At 40.6% G+C, this 20325-nt stretch overlaps 1 protein-coding gene across 1 annotated transcript in view; it reads left to right on the top strand.

Annotated features, from left to right (window-relative positions):
• The window catches only part of LOC100756511 (dual 3',5'-cyclic-AMP and -GMP phosphodiesterase 11A), a 361367-nt gene that overhangs the window by 174502 nt on the left and 166540 nt on the right, over nucleotides 1–20325 (top strand). Inside the window, exons 6-8 of the mRNA XM_027420128.1 lie at nucleotides 981–1113; nucleotides 17229–17304; nucleotides 19738–19805. Coding sequence (XP_027275929.1) covers nucleotides 981–1113; nucleotides 17229–17304; nucleotides 19738–19805 — 277 coding nt within the window. The remainder of the gene's footprint in view (nucleotides 1–980; nucleotides 1114–17228; nucleotides 17305–19737; nucleotides 19806–20325) is intronic.

Consider the following 20325-nt stretch of genomic DNA (forward strand, 5'->3'; position numbering starts at 1 on the left):
GTTGCTTTCATTAAAACATGACATAAAGCTTCATCTGTCATAAATACAAAGAAGTGAGGAAAAAACAGAACACAGAACTTGTTATTTTGTTAGAAAACAAAATGTCTTTTCTTTGAAGTTCTTTGATTCACATACTACTTAATAGCTATAAACCTGAACCTCTTATTAAAACTTCCATTTGCATCTAGAGATCCACAGAGAGTAAGCTTGTGCGCTCTTTGTGCTTTATATGCAATAAGAGATGAATAACGTCACGAATATATCCTGAGCTGCAGAGCATCATTCCCTACAGATGTGATGTAGAGATGATGATAAATAATCTACCCTACCTGCTCATTCCTGCATCTCGTGGTCTCCATGTCAGCATGGACTCCAAATGGGAACATACAATATGATGATAACAACTATGCACAAATATGTACAAATAGTGTTACAACAATACCTTAGTATTTTCTTACATAAAATGTGGCTTAAAGACTAGAAGCACCAATAGGTAGAGCTATGTTATCACTAGCCTGCACAAGGCCTTGTGTTCCATCCTTACACCAAAATGTCCAACTTTTATTTCCCAGTTCCCCCCATTCTTGGTACCAAATATCTAGGATGTTGGGGGGGGGCTGTCAAGCTGAGGAACCCAGTGGAAATGTATGAAGCCATGTGTTGGTGACCTGTGTCAGTTTCAGTCTTTACCTGGTTGTGTACTTTTAATCTGTCTACCTTGAGACTTAAACACAGCAGCGTTACTCTCTGGCCTGTAGAGGGCCTGTGTTTCTATCCATGGTCTGATTACCTTCCATTCTAGTGGGGAAATAGTTTCAAAGTGGCTTCTGGTAATTATCTCCCCGTCATTCTATGACTAATACCATTTGTCCCTCCGTAATGAGGACAGGTCACGTAGCTATTAATGTAGTCTGGCAGAGCTTACTCTCCAATAAACTTAGTTTCTCTTCTTTCTTATTGCTGGCTTGGTGCTCTGGCAGTTTCAAAGAAAGCATGGAGAAATCATCCTACTCTGACTGGCTGATAAATAACAGCATCGCTGAGTTGGTTGCTTCGACAGGCCTTCCTGTGAATGTCAGCGATGCCTACCAGGACCCACGCTTTGATGCTGAGGTAAGAGGAGCCCTCTATGAGGTGCTGTTGTCACAGTGTTGATGATTTTCTGGTGGAGGTGGAGAAGGGATGTCATACAGTGCCATAATAACCAAGATAACTGACACTTCTGCACGTACTGTGATCTGGTTCCCAGTGTTGCCTACCACAGACTGCCCACTGCTTGGGTCTGCAGAGTATTGTGGACAGGTGACCATCCTCTGTCTGACACTCTTTCACAACTGGGAAAACTTTATACGACACTGTGAAATAATAGTAAAAAAGCATACATGACATGCTTGTTGGTCAACAGATGCTAGAATCACTGCCGTATTTTAAAAATTGCCCCCAATAAACAGAAAATAGGTTGTTGTTATTGTTTAAAGCAAATTATATAGGCACATTATCCTGACATGCAGAGTGTATAAAAACAGTTTTAAAGTTTATATTCTAAAGTGGTTTAGAAACATGATGTGGGTAAATTCACATAAGCTTATAAAATGCCTCTAGGTTGTTAGATGCAGATAAATATTTGGGCGTATACATGGAGAGGGATGGATTAAAAGCTTTCCATTGCAGACTGCCAGGGTTAACTCTGAAGGAGTGGAGTTTTTGAAGAAAGGTCAGGAGATAGGTGTTGTGCGAAAAGCTGAGCGAGCAGTGCAAAGGGGAGTTGAGGGAACTAGGATTAGTTTAATGTGGCAGAGTGTCACAGAAGATGACACCTGAGAGGAAATGAAGAACACATCACCAAAAGCCTTAGATAGCTATTTTAAACAATGTAAGATTTACCTACACAATGGGAGTTATAGTTGAGTGTTAAGTGCAAGGTGCCGGAGTTGTACTTTTAAATTTCAATCTAGTTAATTTACTTACATTTCTGCAACACGGTCTTGATTTTCAGCACTTCTCCTGCCTCCCCTGTGCAGTGCTGGGATGATACAGGTGAACACCACACTGGCTGATGAATAGAGGGTAGATTACTAGTAACAAAGGGACATGCAGTTCCTGATACGTCAAAAACTAGAGGGTTATTATACCCATTTCATAGACATTGAGAACTGATTTATGCTTAGATATATGACGGTGCAACTCTACTCTCAGACCCCACAGCCCATCATAGCTGTTATGAGGACCCCGAGATGTCATAGAAGCAAGAATCTTAATCTGATTAAAAACTGCCATCAGATTACTTTTGTATAGCTCTGCAGGGAGATATTAAACCCCCCTCTCTGCAGCTCTTGGACCAATCCTCTCCCAAGCTCCCGCCACCAATACATTTCCTCTTCCTCCTGGCTTTGATGATCCCACCTTGGAAACTCTGATGAACTCCCAGTCTGGGTTGGGTAGCTGCCCTAGTGGTCACCACCCCCCAGCTCTCTGCCAACCTGAATTACTGTGTTTGAATTTGGGAAAGCACAGAGCCCCAAGTGTCTTCCATTCTCTTGTGAAGAAGAGTACCCCAGCACCTGGGTTGTGTGACTGCTGGAGTGAAAATGGCATAAGGATGTCAGTATTTGCATACTGCAGCACTGTGCTTGGAGCCAAGATTGCTGTTTGTAAGCTCTGTCTCTTGCTGTGTCTCTCTTCCTTGAGCTGAGAAAGAGGGGATGCGAAGGAAAGATTTCTGCGCATACAATTTTATGAAGAAAAATTCTCAGTGTCCTATGATTACCACTAATAATAAATGAACAGCACAAGGAGTTTGGTTATGCAGAAAATCATAATTACCAGTTGTTACAAAGTCAATGCGTTTAATGGGCTGTGGGAGAGATAAGTGTTCCCTGACCTAGATCAGAGCATTAAATTGGGTGTGAATTGCTACTGTTCAGCTCTTAGCTTGGAACATGGAGAAGGTCAGATTCTGGAAGAAAAAAAGAAAAAAGAAAAACAGCAATTTAAACCGTTGCTTTTTCCCCTAACTTCGCAGACTACCTGTAAAGGTGTAAGAGAACCCGTGTACACCCATATACCTGCTCTCAGATTTAGAAAAGATCATTTCTACCAAATCTTTGTATTGATTTTTCCCTGATCTCATCTCCTTACTCACTACCCCCATAGCTAACCAGCATCCAGAATTTTAATTTGGCATTGCTTTGCTGTCCTGTATAGGTTCGTTACACACATCTAAAACTCTACCAACTATGACTTGTATTTTTATCTCTCTGAACTTCAAATTGACTAATACTGTGTGTATTTGCCTGTGACTTTTTGCCCTCAACATTATGTGGCCGATGCTGCCACGTATGATCATTGTATGAAGGAGTGAGCCTTGCTTTGTTTATCCAATAGGTTTCTGGTAGACCTTAGAGTTCAATGTTTTGCTGATATATCTGTAATATTGGATGGAAAAAAAAAAGAAATAAAGAGGAGGACATGACTGCTCTTAGTTATGCGGGAGAAGGTTTATTGTAGACATGAGGGAGAAGACAGAAAGAGGCGGAGTCAGAGATATCTGGGAGAGTCCAGAGTGAACATGGCCAGACTGCAGCAAGCCATGTGAGGAGAGAGGAGGAAGGCGAGCAAGGGAGGAGCTACCAACCAAGAGGGACAGCCTGGGCCAAGGGACTGGCCAACAGGACAAAGTGGGTAAAAAAGCCCGCATAGCCCGGATGACTGGGTTACCTAAGGAAGAGCAGCAGGAGAAAGAGCAGCTCAGACCCTGTGCTGGAGAGTTCAGGATAGGAGGCAGGGTATGCTAACCAGGAGGACCCTGGAACAGGTAGGGACCAAGGGATGCTGGGAGAACCTGGCAACCAGTGTTAGCTTTGACATGTTAATAAGCAACTCAATTAGCCATTTGCCCCAGGTTTGGGACACATCTATGTGCCTTTTCTTTTAAATTAAAAAAAAAAGGTTTTTATATTTACTTGTTTAATGTATATGAGTGTTTTGCTTGTGTGTGTGCTGGGGGTAGGGGTGGAGGAACCCTGTACACATCTGGTACCTGTGGAGGTTAGAAGAAGACATAGGAGACCCTGGAACTGGAGTTATTGGTTCTTTCAATAAATAATTCATTCCATCAAACTTTGCCTTGCTTATAAGGTATGAAAGCAAGCTGGCTTTCTGTTTCCTGTGTCATTCCTACCGTATGAGGATTTCTGGGGTTCCTAGAAACTGTGCCCACACATATACAGGAAGAGAGTGGTCCTTGTTTTCAAATCTCAGTTTTGTAACTATTGGTTTTCCTTCTGATGGAAGAAGCTACAAAGGATGGCTTTAAGGTTGAGTACACCTCACCCCAGGTGCAGTGAGGTACGTGCTGGTAGGGCTGTGGGCAAGTATTCTCAGCTGTGCCCCTGCTGGGCTTTCTCTTGGTAGAGTTTCCTCCTAGTGGAGAGCTAGCAGGTGAGCTCAGTGATCATCTGCCTGTTGGTCTTGAAAGCATGCATTTATTAGCCAGGCGTTGGTGGCTCACACCTTTAATCCCAGCACTCGTGAGGCAGAGGCAGGTGGATCTCTGTAAGTTCGAGACCAGCCTAGTCTACAAGAGCTAGTTCCAGGACAGCCTCCAAAGCCACAACATGCATGTATTTAAGGCCAGATTTATTGGAAGCCATGACAGAATGATATATAAAATAGTTATGAAGCTAGAAAAAAATGAGCTTTAAATTTGCCACTTATGGTGATCACTTTTTTTTTCTGTTTCAAGACTCTATGATCCTTGAAAACACCTAAAAAAAAGTCAATATACATGACTTTATTTATTTATACTAGTATAAAAACACTCATGTTGATAGATTTGGGGGGTAGGTTTTATATTTTATCAGTCATTTTATGTGTCTTTAGAAGCCACATTTGCTTCTAAAGACGTTAACAGGGATGTTTTTATTGGTAGCCCACCAGGGATGACCTCTCAGACATAATTTATAGACAACTGAAAGTCTTTATTACAGAGGGCTAGAACTACCATCAATTATTTGGGGACCTAGCTATAACCTTGAATACCCAGAGCATAGGATTTTTGAGGGCAGAAAGCACGCCCTGACATTTTGTTCAGCAGCTGCAGGGAGGCTTTACAGAGCAAGCAAGCGTTTAACAGAAACTGAAATAAGCAGTTAGCTGAAGGGGGGTTTCACACCAACCGGCAGTTTAGCAGAAGCTAAGATACATTAGATGGGGCATCCTTACCTTCGGTTGCTAGAATGGAGTTGAGTAGTTTCCCATGGAATTTTCATCAAGGAGATCAAATTCTAGTTAAACTTGACATGGCCTCAACAAGAATATAAAACGGAGGAACTGTCTTGCCCTGTCACAGTGCTACATGTATTTCTGATTTTCTGATACTGCAGAATGAATCACCATGTCTCAGCAATTAAGAATTCCTACTCATCATGCAGGTCCTGGTGGGCTGGGAATGGCATCTCTGGGCTCTCATCTCAGGGTCTCCCAAAGCTGAAGTCAGGTGCTACCAGATGGTATTTACATTAGCATGCTGACCAGACTGTTTGCAGAATGGAGTTCCTTGCCTGCTAGAGTAAATCTCTATTCACTTACTGGCAGTAGTCAAAGATGCCCATGGGCTCTGAGGGTGGCTCTCGCAGCTCACCCCCAAAAGCCAACAGCAAGAGCCCACTCCAAACAGCTGAAACAGAAGCTAATATATGTCAAGGGGGATTTCACACAACTTCAGGGTGATTATCCCACTGGCTTTTAAGGAAACAACTGTCATATATTCATGAACCTCCTCATTCAAAGGTAAAGACATATACAAGATGTGTACAAAGCTGGGGGTGTCAGAGAGGCATTTTAAAGGCTATAAAAAATGAATCCATACAAAATTCCCCTGTCTCATCAAGCAACCTATAGGTCCTGGTAAGAAAAAAATATCCACAAGAAATAAATACAAGACACAATGAAGTTCTTCTAGAGTAATAAATGCAAGCGTCTAGAGATGTACATATTGTTTTCTAATAAACACCTCATATGTAACATGTATAGAACAGCTTATAATCTTCTCCCCCCATACCTGTGTCCCTCTCTGTGTCTCTCTCTATTAAGGTCATTCAGTTCTTCCTAATGCTCCTGTGAGAGATTTCACAGGCATGATGCTGCCTTCCACTCCTGCTGTACAAGTGATTCATAAAGAGGTCCAACTGGTCCTGCCTATCAAAGATACTCAGAAAATGACCACTTCTCACCACTCAGCCGTCATCAGTTCATAATGGTGGTTCAAGCTACCATCATCTCCAGGAGAGTTCTTAGTCATAGCTTCCTGATCTGATTCTGTCTTCCCTCTGAACTCTGTACTTTATTCTCCTCATATTAGCCAGCACTTTTACATTGTAATTCATATCATAGCTTTCCAAAGACTCCTTATTCTGTGAGAGGAGTCAAATGCAGTTATTTCAGAGGTCTGCAATGCCCTGCATGATCTGGTGCACCACAGTCCACCCCTGCTCCTTATGAATACTATTCTAGCTACACTGGTCGCCTTCTTCCTAGGGCAAGCCACTCACACGTCCACCTTAGGCCTTTACACTGTTGTTTCCTCAAATGACACTTCTAATATCCCTTGCTGTTCTTACCTTGTTATATTTTCCAAATAATTTTAGCACTTTCTAATATATAATTTCCTTTTGCACTTTTTATCTTTATTGTGTTAACTTTTCCAGGGGAGACATGAGCATATAGAGCACCAATAGCAGACAAAAGACATGATTCTAAGCAACTCTGGCTAGGTGAAAGAATGAGTTTATTCTAAGTTACTTATAGGAGCATGGGGCACCATATGGGCAACTATCAATGAAGAAGAGAGTCCCCTCACTACGTCACTTTAGGAGAGAATCCCTCACTACACCACTGGAGGAGAGAGTTCTCTCACTCCAGCTTATATATCCTTGTGGACAGGAGGGTCCTCAAGTATCTTGTGGGTCATCTCATGAGTTACCTTATAAGTTATTCATGATCTCCTCCTATGCTGTTTACATGAGTACAATTTCACAGGAGTAATTGTTACTGCTGTGATTTCAAGATGGAGAAGCTATGGCATGCCCAGAGGCCAGCATCCCCACAGTGATTTCCTATTGTTAGAATGTAGGCTCAATGAAGGTTAGAGACATTTTCAGTCTTGTTCACGGATGTACTCAAAGCTAGAACATGTTTGGTGCATGATGGACATTGTTGTTGGTATTGTTCAGGACTGGGTGTTATTTATGAATCTATTGCATGCTGCTATATGAATAATGGTATGTTTTTAAGACATGGTAAGGACAGTATCATTCTAAGCCGTTAATCACTGTCATCTCCAGAGGCAATAAGATCAGAGCTTTTGGGTTTATTGCTTTAACATTTTCACATGTTCATATTATTTTTATGATCATGCAAAATTATAAAGTTTTTAAGGTTTAGAATCTTTATGATTTAAATGACTTAAATTTTACCAAGGTTTTGAAAACCTTCTGAAAATTATAAAAAACATATTCAAGGATTTTAAAATATGAGTACAAGTAAATCAGCTTATTTAGATAGTTTGTTCTTCCTTGCTTTTGCCAGTATGGGGTGTTTTTGGTGTTTGATTCTGAGATCTTTGTTTAATACTGTCATAATAACCAATGCATAAACTGTCTTGATCTGTTGCAGATGATCTGCTGTGGATAGACATTATTTATGATTTATTAAAGCTTGTCAGAGGAATCAGAAAGCAAAGTCAGCCTCAAGTTATAGAGATCAGGCAGTGGTGATACTCACCTTTAATCCCAGCAGCCAGAACTAGGAGGTGGTGGTAAACACCTTTAGTCCTAGGACTCAGGATTAAGATAGATGGATCTCTGTGAATCCAAGGCCATCCAGATCTACACAAGATTGATCCAGTCCTAAAGAGAAAAAGCTCACACAAAGATGATCTCAACACCTGGGATCACATGCCTTTAATCCCAGCATTAGGGTGGTATATAAGACCAGGAGCAAGGTCTTCAGTAGTCAGTATCAGGCATTCATTCTCCAGCCACACTGAGGAGAGGTTACTGTCTGAGGTTACTGTTTAGTGGAGCCAGGATCGTATTTCAATCTGAGGTAGAGTGAGAACTAGTGGCCAGATGCTTTGTTTTTCTGATCTTCAGCTTGAAGCTTGAACCCCAATATCTTTCCTGTGTCTTTTATTTTTTGTGTTACATACAATCTGCCACAGTATTTTAGCTTTGCTTTTGTTTGGCATCATGCTTCTGAATTCAACTCGTTTTTTGGCTGCTCTCTAGAACAGCGTCTGTGTCCACTTCTTTTCTCAGTAGATTCAAAAGAAGGCACTGACACAAAAACACTAACCTAACACAAGCCATTATTTAATCTAAAGATTTATATTTTACTGCTTATTTTAGTATTTTATTCCAATTGAATAGTTACAGAAAGAGTTTTCAGGGCTATCTAGTCTGGAGTTTGTTTTCTGCCTACAGTAAGAATGAATGATGGACTCAACATTTAATTAGGAAGTGTTCTTTTAGTGGGAAGGGCAGACATCACTAGAAACTGAGGTGGGCTTTATGCAGGAACTGGCTTGGAGGCCTCTGCATTTGTTATGAATCCAGGGGAGGCAGGATGCCCACCATCACTCCGATGCCCTCTGCCATGACAGACACTGAGTTACCAAGTTAATACTAAGGCTTCTGACCCTCTTCTGACCCTAAGCCTTCCCCTTCCATCCCATGCAATTTTTCTCTGTGAAGTTCTGATTTTTAAAAGCCTGTTACAGACAACTCAAAAGTACTTGCGCTTGTAATGTAGCACTTAAGGATAATGGGGCCCCAGACTCCGGAGTCCTCTGCCTGAGAGCTGTCAGACCATCATGGAGGAGCACTTCTAAGTGCCAGTCTGGCAGGACAATGCATTGTTCATTCTCTGGAACACCTTTTGCTCTGCTGCATCAGTTATGCCTCTGGTAAGAATGACACTGCAAAGCTAAAAGCCTTAAGGAATGAAGCTGTGTGGATCTGCACGTATGCACATGCTTCCTGCTCTCCTCTGCCAGCCACACACACTGCAAGCTTTTCAGATCTTTTCTGAAAAGTGTGGTTTTGTAGGGAAGATTGGACAGTGGACATAAGAATCCCTGACAATAAGAAGGAGGCGTGAAGAGTCTAGGAGGACATGAATTACTAAGACAGCAAGATATAAAATGGGTAGGGGTGGGTAGGAAGACAAATATGAGCTCCACAGTTCAAAGAATCAGACAGGCTACCTAGACCTCACAGCACAAGGAATAGAATTTTTATAGTCTTTGGTTTTTGTTTGGTTGGTTGATTGGTTGAGTTTTTGTTTTGTTTTGTTTTGTTAAGAATTTAAGGAATCGTTTGTAGGTGATCTAGAAGATATTAGAATTAATCTTATATTCAGGGAGGGAAAAATAGACCCTAACCCTGCCTACCTCATCTAGTCTTAGTATTTAGTACTAGAACCAGAAGGTTTCACCAGCCCATAAATCTGGGAGTAACGTTGAACAGGGAAAGGAAACATTGCAGATTAAGGTGTAGCAACACACCATTACCAATTCCTTTTATACTTCCTATGTCTGCCTTAAGGAGGTTGGAAAATATGACAGGTCTGTTTTGAAGGATCCAGGAGCTAAACCATCAACCATATTTAATTGGGTCTGTTAGCTGGAAATGTCCCATCGGGACAGGTGTAGGTAAATCTTTAAGTAGATAGATTTTTAATTGGCTAGTACTGGGCACCCTGATCGAGTATATTTATTCAAACTGTAACCTGTTAGGAAGGCTGCTTCATGTCACATAGCCTAATTCGAGGGACTCTAATGGTGTGAATTTTATTCTAGGATAATTAGGTAGGAAGCCTGTGGAACAACAAGGCAGGGCTGTTTTCACGGATATCTCTTTCAGTGTTAATAATATCTGCATTGTAAAAAAAAATGTTGTACGTACATTAAAATGTTTATGTATATATTCTCATAAAACTAATTATAAACAAGAAAAATCACAAAGAAAAAGAGAGTCAATCTCAGTGTGTTTAGTTGGGCTCTCTAGAGCAGCAGTTTTCAACCTTCCTAATGCTGCCAACCTATAATACAGTCCCTCATGTTGTGGTGACCGCCACCTATAAAATTATTTCATTACTACGTCATAACTGTAACTTTGCTACTGTTATGAATCATAATGAAATAGCTGATATGTAGGATATCTGATATGCCACCCATGAAGGGGTCGAGGCCCACAGGCCCACACTGCTCTAGAGAAACAGAAACAAGGATATGAATATATATGTATATATATATAGTCATTAATTCATAACATATATAATTTATTGAGTGAGCTTTAAAACAATGATAGCCAAGTTGCACCTGAGATGCTGAGAACCCAGTTCTCTATTCTCAGTTCTGGCTGCCTCAACAGTCAGATTAGTCCCAGGATAGCTGTCTCTCTCTAGGGGGACCCATAGTTACTCAATCCTCAAGACAGGGTAACTTGGTAGTCCCAGTCTGGCACTGGAAGCCGGGAAAATTTCTGGAGTCTATGCTCCTATTCTGCCATGAAAGCTTGGAGACACCAATTCTACTGTAAATGAAGAAATCTGCAACAGCTGGGGTAATTCAACTCAGAGGCAAGAGGGAGGCCAAGAGAGCACAAAGCAAGATAAGCTTCCTCCTGAAATATTGTTTTGTAATCTGGGCTTCTACCTGAAGGTGTCACCCATAATCAGGACAGTTCTTTAGTAGTCTCCCTATTCAGGCGATTCTAATTTGTGGCAAGATGGCATTAATTCCAAGTTTCCATCTTGGTATGCAGGAGATAGAGATGACAACATTGAGGCATTGGGAGTTTGGGGTGACTTGCTTGGGGTCATTTGTTTTTTGTTTGTTTCATTTGCTGATATAATCTGGAGTTTTGCTTATCAGCTAATCTTATAGGTTATCAGTTAAGAGCATCCCATTACTATGACAAAATACACAAGACAATCAACTTAATAAGTGATAGGTTTTATTGTGTTTTACACGTTCAGTCCTTGATTTCTTGGTTTGATTGTTTGGGCCTGTTGTGGTAATAGCATGTGATAGAGAAGGCTGGTTCACTTCGTGGTAGCCATTATAGAGAAGGGAAGGGCTGGACTCCCAGTATCTCTTTGAATGCCATGCCTTCCAAAGACCTAACCTCCTCCCATTGAATGCCACCTTAAAAGGTCCCAATACCGTCAATAAGTAAAAGACTGTCTCTTCAGCCTTTGAGGAACATTTCAGATTTAAGCTATAACCCAAATGGTTAGGAATTATTCTTTCCCCTATGCTGTGTTATTCTTCTTTCTCCTGACTTGGGATTCATTGTTTGAAGTCCTGTGCATCTGTAATGAGCATGGGAGCTTTCTTCTCCTCCAGCTTCTCCTTCAGGCTTCTCCTCAAGCCTGAAATTGGATCTTGGTCTTTACTGTCCCATATCTTCCATCAACCAAACTGGACTAGTACAACTTTCCATAAACAATATTTTCCTACTAACAGCAGTGGGAGAAATGTCGTAATAATCTTAAGTCAGAAACTTTACTCTCTTCACACTGGTTACCCTCCCTCCCTTCTTTCTTAGCTGTCCTTCTCTCTCACCTTGTAGGAATCACCAAAAGTGATAATCACCCCTGACACACACACACACACACACACACACACACACACACACACTTACTGGTCTCTCAGCCAGAGAGAACTTGTTTCCTCAGCCACTGTGAGAGAAATTTAAAGACACAACCTTCTCTGTTGTCTCCTCCAGTGTTCAGCAGATTAATGACCCTAGGTCCACACAGCGCAGCTTTCTCAGTGTGACCTTCCTTGTTCTACACTTGACTTTTGTTCCAGATCCCACTCCTCATGTCTTCACCGTCTCTGCCTTTAATTAACCTACTTGTTACTGTTTGAACAACCTTTTTTTTTCAGTTCTTATCCCATTTGATCACTCTATGCTATTTACACCATTGCTCCTGTGTTTTTTCTATTTTGAACGTAACTGTTTTCCCTATGTGCAAGCAATTTATAGTACTTATTTCAAACCCAAGAACTAGAATCAGTCATTTTTAAACTCCCAGAGGTAAGCAATTCAGAGGGAATCATTGTGATTAGAGCTTTGGAAGGACTTATCAGTGTGTATACCTGTTTGCACATCCACAGATACCTGCACGATTATCACTTCATAAAGGAAATGCCTTCCATGTCCAGATGCATTCCATAGCATGATTTTAATCAGATGCATAACACTCCACTGTATGGCTGTGCTATGATTTAATTAACCAACTTCTGAATATTCATGCCATTTTTGATAGTCATTGTGTTAAATAATGCTGTGGTTCATACTTTATACTCTTATATGGAAAGTTTTTACATAGTTTTGAAAATTACCATAAGACACATGGCATTATACATGGAATCAGTAAGTCAGAGGTTATTTATACTCTTTATGCTCCAGATACACATTAGTAAATTAATCTCTAGAAAGACCCTAGCAAAGCATTTATATTGTAGAGACATAGTAAAGTCTTGGGTTAAGATCATAGGTTCCTATGTCCCATCCCTGTCCCTTCGAACCATAAGTAGTGTGCCCTCTCAGTTTCACTTCTTCAAGTCTTCATTATTTATGTTTAGGACAGGTTCTGTCTTGATGATTTTATTGGTGCAAAGCTCTTATGCTCTTTTGTCATCTCAATTCCAGGGTTCCTATTGTTTCCCTCAGATTTCCCGGGTTCCCCACTGCCACCTTTACTCAAGGCAAACACCTCCATATTCTCATCCATATGGGAGAGCTCATATACTCTGAATAAAGAAATATTTGTTAAAGAAAGGATAATGCTTTAAAAGCGATGGATAAACTGGCACGCAGCCTAAGTAAGTTTGTTTTTCTCACCCCTAGACTCCAGAGCTCTCCAGTCTCACTGAATGTTCCTCTCTTATTGCCCTCTGTGATGTGCAGCATCCCTCAGCTACCTGGGATTTATGGGAGAGATTATATAAGGGTTACAGTTGTCCCAGAACAGGGGAAGATGAGTATACCTACTGCTCTGTACTGGCTCAGACTACCATTGTCTGTCCAGTGCTGTGGACCCTTCCTTGACCAAACAAAGTGGGCTCAGCCATTGTAGAGTAGCTGGGGCTACTAGCTCATAGGTTATATCCAGGAAGCCTCCCTCAGCCTGGCTGCCTCTTCTTCCTGTGTGCTGGCATTGTCTTAATTCTGATGCTATCCTCAGGAAGAGGAAGAAAGCCATTCTGTTCTTTCGAAAGATAACTTTGATGGATGTGTTTGTTATTGTCTGGCCTCCCAAGAACCGGGCTCTTCACTCAAGGCCGTTAATCTTTCTAAGCCTTATCTGATAAGCAGAGATGATAACAGTACCTACCTCATTGGGTTATTTTAAAAGTGTATAAAATAATTCACTGGGAAAGTGCTGAAGGGAGTACTGACACACAGTGAACAGCCAATAACTGTTATCTTCATTGCCATCACTGAAGATTTGTTTTTAAAGGGTCTAAAGCTAATCTTGATTTCTCTGTAGTCTTTTTGGAGCTTTTTCAAATATTGTGCTCTGAACATTGTCTACTTGGACACATATCTCATCTTTATTTCTGTCTTTAGTAGACTGAGTTCTTCAAGGATAGTGACTGACTTCATTTTTATAGCCCCAATAGTCTGCAATATACATAGGAGGCATTAATATCTGTGGAAAGGGTATGCTGGATGACTGATTTATGCTTATATTTTTGTTTTAGTCTATTTTTGCATCTGTAATTATTTTTAACTTTTAAATAATTTAAACAAATTTTAAGATTTTAATATAATAATACCATTTCCCCTTCCCTTTATCCCCTCCAAAACTTCCCATGTATACCCACTGAATAAACTAAGGGTTTTGGCAACAGATGTATAAACTGGACAACACAATCGCTCCATGGTATGGTGAAGAGGAAGTTTTTATTGTAGATATGAAGGAGCCAGAGGCATCTGAAAGACTCAGAGCAGGAAGAGAAAGCAGTAGACTGAACAAGGCCAGCAGACTAGACTGGGCCAGGAGAGGACAGAGAGAGAACTGGAGAGTGAGAGGAAGACAAAGAGAGAAGAGGACCAAGAGAGAGGAACAAAATGAAAGTAGCATAGCAGAAATAGCAGGGTTATAAGGACAATGAAAAGCTGGGAGTAGGGAAATCCATGAACTGGAGAAATTAGAGGGTGGAGTGATAAGAGCCAGGATGCTAGGGCTGTCTCTGAAATGTGTACAGGTACTTGTCATACAGAACGAGCCTGGAGGCCAGCATGTGCTTTGGAATGCTAACAGGTACCACTTTAGCCATTTGTCCCTTCTGCCAGTGATAGGGAAATAGCTCCTTTGGTAGAGGAAAACTGGCTTTTTAAAATTTCTGAGGAGTGCTGTCTTTTGTCTAAGTGCCAGAATTTGGAACTGACACCCACCCTTCAAATTCATGGCCTCTTTTTCTTTAATTTTTATTGTTGTTGTTGTTGGTGGTGGTGGTGGTGGTGATATGTGTTTCTAAATACGAAGTACACCCTGTTCAGTCTGTATAATGTGACTTGTATGTATGTTTTCAGGGCTGACTCTCTGTAACAGGCAATTGCTGTGCTTGTCCCTCTGCTGTTAACATTTCTTAGTAGTCTACAGTTCTTTGTTTAGGTTTGAGACCCCCTAAGCTTAACTCCCTTCCACAATAACATGTCTATTGGTATTGTCCTTATTCAGATCATGTTTAGGCTGGAATTGTTAAAACCTATCTATGCTCCATAAACTAAAGGAGAAAATCACATGGCCTAATAACATATGATTAAAAGGACCAGGCTGGTCTCGAACTCACAGAGATCCACCTGCCTCTGCCTCCCAGTGCTGGGATTAAAGGTGTGAGCCACCAACGCCCGGCTCTCATATGATTAAAAGGGAAAAGTGAAGAATAAGATGGCATAATAGTGTGGCTAGCAAATCCCAAACAATATACATGTGGCATATTAAAATTAGTAATTGATATAGGAAGAATGATGGATACAAGTTTGTTATGTAAAACTTAATTCTATTTCTACATACTGTTACTTCCACTGATCAAGAATAAGACCACAACCACAGTTTAAAACCAAATTTGAAGCAAGTTTTAATTAAATACTGGCCAGGTTTATGGGCTCTGTCCAGGTCCATACCCAGGATCCTGGGAAATGGCCCAGAAGCATAGTTTGCAGCAGTTCAAGAAGGAAAACCCATAATGCATTGCATTTCCCCTCAGGTCCAATCAGGGGCAAGGATACATCCTGATGTACCTCTAGCCTACATCCAGTCAGAGACAAGTGTATATCCTGACATACTTTCTGCCTGTGAACCTCCAACCTACATGTGATCAAGCACATCCAGTACAGATGGGTCAAACAAACCTGTTTAGGGGACTGAAAAACATGTGGTTTGTCATCTCACACAAACAATAGCCTCCAGTACTACTACCTCACAGCTCCTGGAATTGTTAAAACTAGAACAAAACAAAGCAAACAAAGCCCAGACAGTATTGAATGGTGATTATGCAAAACAGCTCATGACTTGTTAATTGGTAAAACCACTTTGAGAAGCCTTTTGGACACATCCATTGTCACTGGCATGCCTATAATCCAGCGATTCTATTATAGTTACGGGCACAAGGAATTTATTCATGTGTGTGTGAAGTATGTACAAGAGTGTTCGTAGGTACATTACTTGTGATTAAGCTGGAAACAAGTCAGTGTTCTAAAGAGTGGAATGAATTAGCAATGTGACATTCAGACAGGGAAACACAATGCCACTTCGTAACACAGCCAAAGTGACACAAAAATATAATACTATGGAAAAGAAGCCAGCCACACAAGAGTATACATTTAGCAACTCCATTTCTATCAGTTTTAAGTGAAGCATCCTAGTTTTTGTTGGTAGAAGTCTGGGTACTGGTTTAGGGGAGTGGAAGGGGTCATGAAGTGATTATGTTGGCAGTGCACTTTGTGAAAACCGGGCGGATCCTATCCTTACGAATTTTGCATCTTTCTATATGCATATTCGCCTTTATAACCAACATTTAAAATTATTTTTCCAAAAACATATCAAATATAAAATTAGCTTTGTAAATCAACTTCCAGGTTTAAAATTTTCAGCATATTGCTCTTAACTCTTAAAAATATGTAGCTCTTAACTCTTAATGAGTACTTAAGACACAGTCTCATGATTGTTCTTTTTGTTCTGCCTACAGCCATAGGATGACAGGTTGGCCTCTCTCACTGGGCCAAAGGTCATATTGGCTCACCAGCTTCAGTAACTCCTCTCTGGCCACTCAAATATGAAAAGTTGTCCTCAGATGCTTCATGTTGATAATAGTAGACTTTACTAACTGACCTCGGTTAGGGCTCAGAGTTCTTCTGAAAACTCTCTCTTACTGTTTCTTTCTCAATTTCTGTTTTTTAAATGTTTGTTATGGGGTTTTATAACATTCATAACAACTGACCAAAATAAAGAATATGTACTATGGTGCGGGAGAAACAGCTCAGCTGCTAAGGGCCCTGTTATTCCCGAGGACCCAAGTTCAGGTCCCAGCACCCACGTCAGAAGCCTCACAACTGCCTGTAACTCCAGCTCCAAGATGTGACAGCCACACCCACATAACATATCCCCACACAGAGACATACACATAATTTAAAATAATAAAAACAAATCTTAAAATGCATAGTATTGAAAGTTAAAGTGCATATGATACATTTCCTTGTAGGTTCAAACATTCTTACTAATGGGTATGCCCAATCAAAGATAAACACTGACTACTGGCTTAACTAAAATGCCTCAATTACCCAGAATCCACTGTAGAATACTTGTCTGGTGCCTCATTGTGGCCTGTTACAGGCATTGGGGTAGTCAGGCCAGTTTGCCAGCGTGTCTGATTTATTCAACAAATAAATCCTATTTGAATTCGATTTTCTTGTGCTGCTCATTGCGACATAATAAAAAGAAGAGTGGGTGTTTTTATTAACAGATCAGATGTAATGGATGCCATGCACTCTGTTATAGAAGGCTAAGGTGAGAAGATGGTGAGTTCAAGGCTAGACTGGATAGCAGTGTCAGATCCTGTCTCAAAAAATGTTAAAGTATACAGAAATAACTTTTCTGCATGTGGTAAATATTTAATGACAACTAACTGCTTTTTTCTATCCTAGGCTGACCAGATATCTGGTTTTCACATAAGATCTGTTCTCTGTGTCCCTATTTGGAACAGTAACCACCAAATAATTGGTAAGATGTTATCCACATGATTATTTAAAACAGTGTTCCCCAGTGTGTGTGTGTGTGTGTGTGTGTGTGTGTGTGTGTGTGTGTGTGTGTGGCCCGTATGCAAATGCATGTGCACTTGTGCAGGAGTGTGTTGCCCTTGACCTCTGGCTAGCCTGAGGCTTATAATAATCCTCCTTCCTCTACCTCCCAAATACCTGGACTTACAGGCATATATCACCAGGCCAGTGTCCTCCAAATTTTTATGTCCAAATTTACCAATGTATGTCTCCATATCCTTCTACAATTCCATAAGTATAGACTACTAAAGAGTGGGAATTAATTAAAACAGGAACACATATCTATTAAGCTCAAAGAGCTAGTAAATTCTGAAGGTGGAAGGAGTCTCAGACACCTACCAATTGAACATTGTTATTTTATATTACAGATGTTGAAAAGTAGAGATGCAAGTAGGGAGGGAAAGATGGAGGAAAGGAGAGAGAGAGAGAGAGAGAGAGAGAGAGAGAGAGAGAGAGAGAGAGAGAAACAGTCACAACATTACAGTTAGTAAAAGGATCAAGATTAAACTTGAGGAGTCCTAACTTTCCCATGATGTCTATCTATGTCCATGCCTGAGCTTTCACATAGTGTGGGTGATCTGGACATGTATCTTTGCTGGCATGTCTCTGAATGGACACTTTCCCTACAATAAGAAAACTGTAGGCAAAAGCAGCTTCATCTGGAATCCCAGATGGAGAAAGAGATTATGGTTAAGATTAATCAACCAAAAAGGAGAGAGGCTTACTTAAAACTATGAAAATGTGATTTTTTTCTTCTAAGAGACATAAGGTGATGGATGTATTTTATGCATATTTTGCTTCTCTCTACCATTCCCTAAGATCACCAGCTAAGCTCAAAGCTATTACTACCTAGCCAATGACTTAGTGCCCTGTGAGTATTGTCAAGACCTGATTTTTTTTCTTCTTAGCAGAGCCTTGTTCGTCCCTGGCTAGGACAAACTCTGTATGTGGCTAAGAACAACCTGGAACTTTTGGTCTCTTGGCTCTGCATTCTGAGTGCTGAAATTACAGGTGTGCATCATCACACCCAATTTATGTGGCCTTCCTTGCTCACTAGGCAAACACTGTACAACTAACTGAGTTACACCTGCAGCCCAAGTCCTACATTTTTAAAGGATGTCTTCCCCACCGGACCACTTAACTTGCACACATACTTTAGTGTTATTAAGCATAAAGACTATTTTAGGCTCTTAGAATCTGAGGCTGAATACAAAGGGGAATTAACTTATATCATATGTAAGTTTTAAGTAAATCTAAATTTAAAGGAGAGAAAATGTCCATAGGAAACAATTGGTATTGATTGAATGGCAACCTCACATGTCCTACATCTCAATCCTAATGATAAACATCTGCTATTACTTTAAGGTCAGGACTGTAGTTTTCCTGTTATATGCTAAAGACTTTTCATTTAGTTATATGTTGTTGAGGATCTGATGAGTTAGCTCACCAGTGGAAGTTGGGCACTTTTAAAAATACAGGATCCCTTTAGAATCACAGCTATTTGTTTTCTTTTTTGGTTTTTCAAGACAGGGTTTTCTGTGTAAAAGCCCTGGCCTTCTTAGAATTCTCTTTGTAGACCAGGCTGGCCTCGAGCTCACAGAGATCCGCCTGCCTCTGCCTTCCAAGTGCTGGGATTAAAGACGTGTGCCACCACCACCCAGGGAATCATAGCTATTTTTATTTGCTTATTTCTACTAAATGGGGACACAGACTAGTGGCTTTCAGGGTTGGGTTTTTCAGTTAGACTGTTGTGTTTTGGAAGTCAAATACCAACACATTTGGTATAATCCTGGGAATGTATTTGAAAAGAGGAAGCCCTCATGAGCTGAGTCTGTTAGAGGTGTGTGAGCCATCGATAGCGGGTGGCAGAACTGATTTTGCTTTGACCCGTGTGTGTCCCATAATAACATGTTGTATGTCTTGATCGTGCCTAATGAAAATTTAAAACTTATTTAACATTGTTATAATCCTTTGAGATAGTTTGTGTTTTAATTCTTTTTGTATAGATGAGGAATTTCATCTCTAAAAAGTGCATTCACTCATGGTCACACAGCTCATATTGGAACTGAAACTTGAACTAAGGTTCTATCTAAATCCAGAGTCCAGGTTCTTAATCACTATGCCACACTGCCCCTCTTAAACACCAATGTGTGTGTGTGAGGGGGGGAGAATTTTATATTATAGAGAGATAATAGATTCGGTGATATATGTAAAACTGTGTGTATATATTCGAGGATACTTGCCAGCTGTATCAAACCTCCAGTGAGATGCAGTTTAAAATGAGTGTGTTAAGCTACTCATAGAATTGGCTCTGGCATACTCCATCACAGTGACACAGTACCCAGTACTGACCACTGTCCCTACATTCCATCAACAGGGGTCGCTCAAGTGCTGAACAGACTCGATGGGAAACCTTTCGACGATGCAGACCAGCGGCTTTTTGAGGTGAGCAAATCAATTTATAAGCCAAGGGCCAGAACTGAATCACCAATGTTTCCTTGCCCACATTTGTTAGGATAAACATTAATCATTTTAACATGGCTAAATGATGTACCAGAAAAGAAGAAAATGTAAAGATTATATAAAGGCATAAGCAAGATTTGATTGTGTTTTCACTCATCAGATTAGTTTGTAACCTTTGATCATTCTATCTTATTTCAGAATTGAATTACCTCCACTTTTGTCTGATATTACCATCCTTGTCTTGTTCGCACATGTCCAGTCATGAAACCCTTAGCCAGCCCTGCCAGGTATATGTCCCCCAAGTTCCCTTCAGCTCACAAGGCTCTGTTTCTTTGTGTCTCCAGCAGAAGAGACTAGCTTTGATGTGCTTTCTCCTGGACTGTGCCAGAATCACCCACCAAAAATGCATAGCCTTATTCTTTCTCATTGTGTCTTTTCCAAACCAGTCTCATTGTCCTTAGCTCTTAGTTCATGGTTTCTCTTCCTTACTTTCTTGGCCAAT

Source organism: Cricetulus griseus, chromosome 6, assembly GCF_003668045.3.
Source record: "Cricetulus griseus strain 17A/GY chromosome 6, alternate assembly CriGri-PICRH-1.0, whole genome shotgun sequence".
In the NCBI taxonomy this organism is placed as follows: Eukaryota; Metazoa; Chordata; class Mammalia; order Rodentia; family Cricetidae; genus Cricetulus; species Cricetulus griseus.